General features: G+C 39.1%; 1 protein-coding gene across 2 annotated transcripts in view; it reads left to right on the forward strand.

The window, feature by feature from the left end:
• Positions 1 to 9,594, forward strand: part of SOGA1 (suppressor of glucose, autophagy associated 1) — a 121,173-nt gene that overhangs the window by 89,486 nt on the left and 22,093 nt on the right. For both annotated transcript variants that reach the window (XM_027867174.1, XM_027867173.1), the window contains 3 exons: positions 313 to 438; positions 4,578 to 4,808; positions 8,715 to 8,819. In XM_027867174.1, coding sequence (XP_027722975.1) covers positions 313 to 438; positions 4,578 to 4,808; positions 8,715 to 8,819 — 462 coding nt within the window. The remainder of the gene's footprint in view (positions 1 to 312; positions 439 to 4,577; positions 4,809 to 8,714; positions 8,820 to 9,594) is intronic.

The raw sequence follows: 9,594 nt of genomic DNA on the forward strand, positions 1-9,594 counted from the left end.
CCCAGTGAAGGAAGACTTCAACAGGGCTTTGAGTCTGTCTCTCATGGCAAGAGTGTAGTGAACAGTGTGCCTTGGTTCTAAGAGAACATTAGCACTTGGGGGCTCAGGGCTTGACCCCAGTTAAACATTGTGGTTATGTCTGGGCCTCAGTTTCTTCCACTGAAAAACTGGAGTATTTACAATACCTACTCTGCAGAGTTGTTGTTGGGAAAGTACTTAGTACACTTTAAAGTGCTATACAAATATGACATTATTATTATTATTATCATCACCATAATCATCATCATCCTCATCAACATCATCATTCCCCAGATCAAAGAACTACAGCTGGTGCTCTCAGAAGCCCATGAGAGCCTTCGGGGCCTTCAAGAACAGCTTTCCCAAGAGAGGCAGCTGCGTAAAGAGGATGCAGAGAATTTCAATCAAAAAATCTTCCAGGTCAGTGACAGTGCCTGTTCTGTGTTCTACCCCAGCCAGCCCTTTGCCTCAGTCTAAGGACAAAAGCTTTAGTGTCCTAGGGAGCCAGCAGCAGAGCTGTCTGGACGGTACCTTCTGCAAAGATAGCTATAACACAGACCCAAATCTCAAGGAGATGGATATAGAACAGTGTATCACTACAGTGAAATTTGTTGTTGTTCATTTGTTTCAGTTTATGACACCATTTGGGTAGTGTTTTTTTTCCTTGGCAAAGATACTGGAGTGGTTTGCCATTGCCTTCTCCAGTTCATTTTACAGATGAGGAAACTGAGGCAAATAGAGTCAAGTGACTTGCCCAGGGTCACACAGCTAGTATCTGAGGCCAGATTTGAATTCAGGTCTTCCTGACTCCAGGCTCAGTACTCTATCTCTTGTGCCACCTAGCTGCCCATGTTTTGACTTGAAGTAAAAACAATCCCGAGTTTGGGTTATATTCTTCCACTCACCAGCTGTGACCTTGAACAAACACTTCACTTCTCTAGGCCTCAATTTCCTCATTTGTAAAATGAGAAAGGCGGACTAAATGATTTCCAAGGCCCATTCTGGTTCTGACATTCTGTGATTCTATTGTAATAGGGGAAAAGACATGTAGATAGATAGACAGAAGGATAGAAAGAAAGAAAGAAAGAACACAGCTTTGTCCATAGTGAATGCTTAATGAATGCTTTTTCATTTATTCATTTTTTCATTCATAAGTAAATCTAATAAAAGGCATAGTAAGAAAGATATAAAGGAGAGGTCCAGGGGAAATGCTGTGAAAAAAATGAGGTGGCACTGAAAGATATTACAACTCAGATCAATGCAATGGCTAATGTTGACTTCTAGAGGGGTGACGATGAAATAAACTTTCCTCCTATCTATACAATGGTGATGGACTCCAAATGTGGTATGAGGCATCTGTGTCAGTCTTGGTCAGCGTGTCAATTTGTTTCATGTAACTGTACTTTCTCTCTTCTCCTTTTCTTTTTCTTTTTTTAAAGTATATGTTATATTTAATCCAGTAGTTCTCCAACATTGCCCTACTTGTCTATGTCCCTTCTGAATTTCCTTCTGCTCTCTTCTGTATATTTTTTAAAATGTTTCATTGGTACTTTTTTGTTTGTTTGTTTTTGGTGAGGCAATTGGGGTTAAGTGATTTGCCCAGAGTCACACAGCTAGTGAGTATCATGTGTTTAAGGCTGGATTTGAACTCGGGTCCTCCTGACTCCAGGACCAGTGCTCTATCCACTGTACCACCTAGCTGTCCCATTTTCTTCTTTTCTTCTTTCAGTATTATTCCTATCCCTAGTCTCCCAACTCACCTTCCTGAAAAATGCCCTACCTTATAGCAAATAGTTATAGTCAAGCAAAATCAATATATTAGCTGTGTCTGAAAATGTCTCTTTCTGTATCTCTTGTCCACCCTCTCTGCCAAGAGGTGGGAAACATGCTACGTCATCAGTCTTTTCAAGTCTTGATTAGTCATTGCATTAATCATAGTTCTTAGGTTTTGTACGGTTGTTTTCTTTTACAATGTTGTATAGACATTGTTCTCTTGACTGGGCTTACTTCACTCTGCTTATTTCACTTTGTTTTCTTATATGGGAGGGTTCTGTTGTGGTATGATATTGGGAAATGGCAGCAATGTATGACTTTTTTTTTTAAAGCATCAATAACAAAAAATGGGGAGGGATATATCACTTTCACTTGATGAGGGAGGAGACAGTCAGAGAATGCTTAATGGTAGAAGTAATTTCAGAGTTGGTCCTTAAAGAAAGGAGGGAAGGACTTCAACAGTCAGAGCTGGTTAGCATGGAGGATATAGTGCTTAGGGAACAACTAGTAATCCATTTTGGCTGTAATATTGTCATGAAATAAGCCTGGAAAAGTAGACAGGATCCAGATTTTGGAGGTCTTTGAATGTCAAGTGAGCAAACTTTCTTATAACCTAAAACCAGTGAGGAGCCAGGGAAAATTTTAGAGGGGTGAGGGAGTAAAGTGGTCATACCTGACCCTTAGAAAGATCATTTGCACAGTTGCCTGGATAGAATAAAGGAGAGATTAGATGCAGGTAATCCATTTAGGGAACTATTACTGTAGTCCATATGAGGGACAAACTGGTAGACAAATGCATGAATTGTGAGAAGGGGACAGATATGAAAGATGTCATGGCAGCAGAATTGACAGGACTAGGTAACTGAGTAGATACAAGGGCAGTGAGGGGAAAAATGTCAAGGATGGTTCCAAGGTTATGGTGGTTCCCAGGTGACTGGAAAGAGAAGCTAGTCTGGTAAATGTGTCCTTTCAGAACACAGAGCTAGAAACCAGACACTGATGCAAAGAATGTCAGAATTCAGTTCTATTTAGAGATCTGTCAAAGAAGAAATTTGTCAGGGCATGAGAAGGTCTGGTCTCCCAGGTGTAGAGATGGTAATTATTTGAGGATTAAGAGACCTTTGAATATAGGTGACTTCTAATTCTTCATGAGGAAAGGGTGGGAGATCTGGGGTTGAAAGCTGGTTGGGTTCTTTGTCTAACAGAGGGAAGGGGAGGGGAAGGTGAAGCCAGGGTACTTGCTTATCATATAGCTGCACCCAGTAGCCCCTCTACTGCTATAATGGGAATCCCTAAATTTCAGCAGAAAGCCTCTAGAAACATCTTCCTCATCAGCTGCTCTGACGTACAACCCAAAAACAACAACAGTAGGTGTTCTGTGTTCTTAGCAGAAGTTCACAGTCTAGAAAAGTGCTGGGGCCCTTGGCATCAATTTTTTTGGCTCTACGTACTTAGTGAAAAGAAGTAGCTGGGTGGTTACATTGACTGGATAGAGTGCTGGGCCTGGAGTCTGGAAGACCGGAGTTCAAATCCAGATCAGATATTTACTAGCTCTGTGACCCTGGGCAAGTCCCTTAACCTCTGTTTGCCTCAGTTTCCTCAACTGTAAAATGGATATAATAATGTCATCTGCCTCCAAAGGCTGTGAAGATCAGGTGAATTATCTGTAAAGCTCTTAGTGCAGAACCTGTGCTAGGTGCTACATCAATGTTAGATATTATGGTTATTATTCTGAATCATAGCAGGTATTATAAAAATGCTGTTGTTATTAGAGCACTGAATTTGGATTCAGTGGAAATGGGTTCACATTCTGCCTCTACTTTCTTGCTGTGTGAGCATGAACAAGTCCCTCCCTCCCTTGACCCCCCCACACCTCAGTTGTCTTCTGTAAAATGACAAGGCTGGACTACAGGACTCTTAAGGATCCTTCTATCCCTTAATTCAGTGATCCTGAATTTTACCTCTGGGAGTCAGGGGAGGCAATATGTCTTAGACACAGGAGATCTCTGTGGACCCAGAAAAGGAGGGATGGGGAACAGAGCCAATTCTTGGCAAAATTGTGAAGAAGGTAAAGTTTGACTTTGGTGACCAACCCTTTTACATCCTTTCTGGGAGCTCTTTTTGCCTCTCTACTAAGAGTAAGCACATTCATGTTGACTCATGAGTTCTCAAGTCAAGAAGAAAACTGGAGTTAATTTGTGATCTTGAGTTAGTCACTTCCATGCTCTGTGTCTCAGTTTATTCCTCTGTCAAATGAGGAAGTGGGACTAGATGTTCTGTAAAATCCCTTTTATTGCTAGCATTTTGAATTCGGTTTTCTAGGGTGCTTTCCTACTCTGCCATTCTACGATTCGTCCCTTTTCAATTGTGACTTTTATCACTCTCTTTTGTTTTTAACATTACCTTCATTTCCAAATGGATTCTTTCCCCTTCTACTTATCCTTTAAGTAAGCCATCCTTTGTAACAAATAATAAAAAAGGAAGCAAGGAAGAAAAGAAACCAACACTTGAAATGAGTCTGACTGAATATACAATATTACACAACCATAGTCTCCAAACTCTACCAAGAAAGGAGGGAGGTTCATTTTTTCATGACTACTCCAGGCTTGGTGGGAATGAACTGCAGAGGAGATTTCAGGCAGGCACCAGCACCAATGGATCAATGGGGATAAAGCATCCCTCACATCACCCCATGTACATGTGTGCTTGTCGGACATAAGGCAGGGCCTGGGAAGATCAAAAAGGGGGCCTCAGGGCTGATCACTTTTTTGTTTCTGTTTCTGCAGCTGAAGGAAGATCAACAGAAGACTCTCCTACGCAGGGAGTTTGAGCTGCAGAGTGTGAACCTCCAGAGGAGGCTAGAGCAGAAGTTTTGGAGCCAGGAGAAGAACCTCCTGGTACAGGAATCCCAACAGTTCAAGCAGAACTTTCTGCTGCTTTTCATGAAGCTTAAATGGTTCCTCAAACGCTGGAGACAGGGCAAGATCTTACCCAGTGAGGGCGGTGACTTTCTAGAGGTATGGAGGACCCTGGAGCTCACAGGCCTCAGTGGCTGGAGGGGTGCTGCAGAGATACGTGGATAGCCACTCTCTCTTATTATTCTCTGTGCATCCCTGTATACCTCTATCTGTCCCCTCCCCCCATTTCTTTTTTTGCCCATTTCTCTCTTTCCCTCTTTCTCTTCCTCTCTATCAGCATAGTGCCTGACACATAATAGGTATTATATAAATGCTCGCTATTGTTGTTTCTCTTTCTTCCTCTGTCCTTGCCCTCCCCAACTCTCACCATTATCTCTACAGTTAGAAGCAGCGTGGTATAATGGATAACCTGGGTTCAAATTTTGCCTCAGATACTATCAGCTCATGGGCAATTTAGCCTAAGACTCAGTTTCCATTATAGCTATAGTTCTTACCTCACAGGATCATGGTATAAACAAAGGTGTGCAAGTGAGAGAATGTAGAGTGTTTTCATTGTCATGCAGTTTGCCACGTGGAGTGTGTGTGTGTGTGTGTGTGTGTGTGTGAAGAGGGCAATGAATGGCAGGAAAAGGATCCTGAACTGTATTCAGGCAAGAAAGAGTGAATTAAAGATTCCTGAACAGAGAAGTGAAATGATCATGTCTCTACATGAAGCTATAGATTCTGCTTTTCTATTTCTTTTCTTTGTCTGGGCAGTTTGTGATTTTGCAAATAATTTGATTGGATTGAGATAGGATGTGCTTTGCCCTAACATTGAGGGTGCCCCTGCTTACTAGAAAATTGATGGCTAGTTTTTTGACCTAATTTATAGCTAACATTTTTAAACAGTGATCCAAAGTTCCTTTGGTCTGATTTGCTCAGGGCCCTGACCCTGACTGCCCCTCACCTACTCTGTTTTTGTTTTTTAATTTTCAAAAAATTATGAACTCGACAGATATTAACATACATGAACATATCCTTATGCAAAGAACAGAAAAAGCATATTACATATGAAACCATGAACCTCTTACTTAGGTTTTTTAAAGCACATATTAACTTTAATGTGGTAATATGATAGTACTTTGATTATCTGTATCCTCTTCTGAATTTCCTCCTGCTTTCTTTTTATCCCAGGCAAAAAGGACATCTGTAATGAGGATACCATTGATACAGAATGAAGACTTGCCTGAAAGATCACTTATATCAGAAATATAGTCCTTTGAGGGTTATAGTGTATACCATTGTTTCTTTCCAAAGAACCTGGGAAAGAAAAATCCTTTAATGAAGCTCAGTTCTTCGAACAGTGTGACACGAGATACTTTAGCTACTGTATTAAGTGACTATGGTCTAAACAAACTGCAGTATGTTATTAACAGTGACCTGTGTCAGAAACATGGCATAAAATATACAAACTATCAAAGATATGTATGTTCAGAAAAGGAAATGGGCCTGTCATGGGCCTAATGGGCCTAATGAAAGATAACAGATGGACAGTCCAAATGCTACACTGCTATCCTCCCAATATGAAAAGAGCCAAAGGAAGGCCTCTACCACATTCGGTGGATGAATCTTCTATGGAGAGATGAGAGGGGTAGATTGTGATGTGCCCTGGCTGATGACAACCCACTCCAGTATCTCTGCCAAGAAACCCCTAAATGGGGTTACAAAGAGTGGGACACAACAACTGGTTGGTGGAGGGAGTACTCTACAGATAAGATCTAATGAATTGGGAGACTAAGGTAGTTTACCTTTTTTAAAAAACGCATCATTTAGTTTTTAACTAGATATGTGATTCAGGATGCTATTTAGACAGACTACCATGAAATGCCAGCATATTAATGAAAATACAAAGCATTATTCCCTATTCTATCCAATTAAAGAAAAGGAATAATGATATAAAGACTATAGCCCTGAAAGGGCTATATTGCTAGTTGTAGATGATCTTTCAAGCAGGCCTCAGCTGTATATCAATGGTGGCCTCATTATGGGGGGGGGGGTCTTTATGACCTAGGTAAGAATATCATCCCTGTCAACTGGTGGCATTTTGGGGTTTTAAGTAAACATTTTATGAACTAATATTGACATCATTACAACCAAATAAACTTGCTTAGTAACTATCTATAGTTAAGTAAATTAGTTTCTAATTTTTTAAACTTTTTAATGAATTTTTCTCTCCTTGCTACTCCCTTCCCCCATTGAAAAGAAAGAAAAACAAAATCCTTGTAACAAATACGCAGAGTCAAGCAAAACAAATTCTTATATTGGCCAATTTATATATTGGTATGTTTTATTTTGTATCTTGAGTACATCACTTGTCAGGAGATGGATAGATTATATCATCATTGATTCTCTGGAGTCTTCAATGGTCATTGTATGAATCAGGATTCTTAGGTGTTTCAAAATATTGTTCTTATATAAATTGTTCTAGTTCTGTTCACTTCACTGCATCAGTTTACACAAGTCATCCAAGGTTTCACTGAAACTATCCTTTTTACCATTTCTTATGAGATAATAGCATTCATATACCATAATTTGTTCAGTTGTTCTTTAATTGATGGACCCATTTAATTTCCAGTTCTTCAATACTGCAAAAGAGCTTCTATAAATATTTTCATACATATAGGTCTTTTTTCCTTTTTGCTTTCTTTGGATTATAGGCATAGTAGTAATATCACAGGATCAGAAGGCATACACAGTGTATTAACTTTGGGGGCATAGTTCCAAATTACTCTCCAGAATAACTATCAACAGAAGACTGCTCTACCAAAATTACATTAATGTTCCTGCTTTTCTGCAGCTCTTTTAACATGTTATTTTTCTTTTTTGTCATCTTTCCCATTTTGATGGGTATGAAGTGGAACCTCAGAGTTGTTTTAATTTTAATTTCTTTAATTATTAGTGATTTAGAGCATCTTTTTCATGTGGATGTTAATAGGTTAGCTTTCTGAAGACTGACTAATTGATATTCTTTAACCATTTGTTAAATGATCTTATTTATATAGATTTGAATCAATTCCTTATGTCTTGGAAATGAGACGTTTATCAGAGAAACTTGCTGCAAAGGTTATTTTCTCTCATTTAATTGTTTCCTAATCTTAACTGTTGGTTTTGTTTATACAAAAAATAACCTTTTATATCTTATGTAATCAAAATCATCCAGAAATTGGGTTTAGGCCAACACCTCACACTATATACAAGATATGCTCCAAACTGATACAAGACTTACATACAAAAGCTCACATCATAAACAAATTTAGAGTGGCAAGGGATAAATTCTTTGAGATGACTGTGCCCAAACAAAGTACAAAAGATAAAATGGACAATTTTGGTGATTTTTGACAATTAATAAATGGTCAGGGATATAAACAGGCAAGTTTTAAAGGAAGAAATACAACCTATCTATAACCACATGAAAAAATGCTTCAAACCACTAATAGAGAATTAGTAATTAAACCAACTCTGAAGCAAATTGGCAAAGTTGACCAAAAAAGGATAAGTAAATTAATTTCAATTCATAAAGTCTCATAATAGCTTTTCAGTCATTCCTTCCGTCTCCATGAGGATTCTTTGTCCATTTATTCTCATTCATTTTTCCTTTTACATGGTCATACATAGTATGTTTTCTGTTCCAGTTTGGCTGTTTTCACTTTTCATTATTTTATAAAGGTCCTTCTACATTTTTTGCACAACAACTTTTCAGTTACTTTTTCTACGTCTCCATAAGGATCCTTTGTCCATTTCTTCGCTTTTTTCCCCCTCTTACACAGTCATAGTGTATCCTGTGTTCTGATTTTGCTATGAATGTCATGGAACAGATTTTTGGTTCTTGAAAGGACTTTCAAGGTATATTGGAAATACTGAGTGAAAAAGTAGGATTATATTTACAAATGTTGCTGCCTCCTGTCATACTGTTCTCCAAAAAGGTTCAACAAGTTCTCAGTTTTACCTGTTGTGTTTCCTTAACAGGTGAACAGCATGAAGGAACTCTACCTGCTAATGGAAGAGGAAGAGCTAAACCCCCAGCATTCTGACAATAAATCCTGTGTCGGGGATATCTGGACACAGAACACTGTGAGTTGTCAGTTCCTGAAGAAGGGAATCAAATCCTTCTTGTGTAGCTACTGTTAATGGATGAATCAGAATCTGAATGCAGTCTGGGGCTATAATATCAAAACCAAACCATCGTTCAAAGGAAAGAAATCAGGGTCACATTTATCAGCCTCCAATCCAAAATTCAAAGATGGGAGTCTAGGAGGGAAACACATGGTAGAGACGCAAACAGGAAGAGCAGAATCAGGAACAAATGAAACTCGTACGTGGAGGTTCCTAAAGAAAGAGGCCTGACTCAAGATGAGTGAGTAGTGTAGTGGATAGAGCACTGGACCTGGAGTTAGGAAGACCTGGCTTTAAATTCTGCCTCAGACACTTGCTGGCTCTATGACCCTAGGCAGACATTTAACCTCTCTGTGCCTCAGTTTTTTCTTCTGTGAAATAAAGACTTGTATTTGATGAATTTGTATTTTCATAACCTAAAGTCCCTTTCAACTTTCCATCTGTGAGACTGTTTATAGTAATACAATACAGGCCATGAAGAGGAAGGGGAGGATAGCATCATGGGAAAAAGGCTGATTTTGAGGTCAGGAGAAATCAAGGTTCAAATGCCATGTCTGACACTAACCCTCCAATGTTGAGCAACTCATTTGACCACAGTTTCCTTAGCTATGAAAATGGGATAATAGCAATTATCTCAAAAGGTCGTTGAAAGGATCAGTAAAATTTATATAAATATATCTATACACACACACACACACACACACACACACACACACACACACACACACACACA

This window comes from Vombatus ursinus, unplaced genomic scaffold (assembly GCF_900497805.2).
Source record: "Vombatus ursinus unplaced genomic scaffold, bare-nosed wombat genome assembly UNPS02014785.1, whole genome shotgun sequence".
Lineage (NCBI taxonomy): Eukaryota > Metazoa > Chordata > Mammalia > Diprotodontia > Vombatidae > Vombatus > Vombatus ursinus.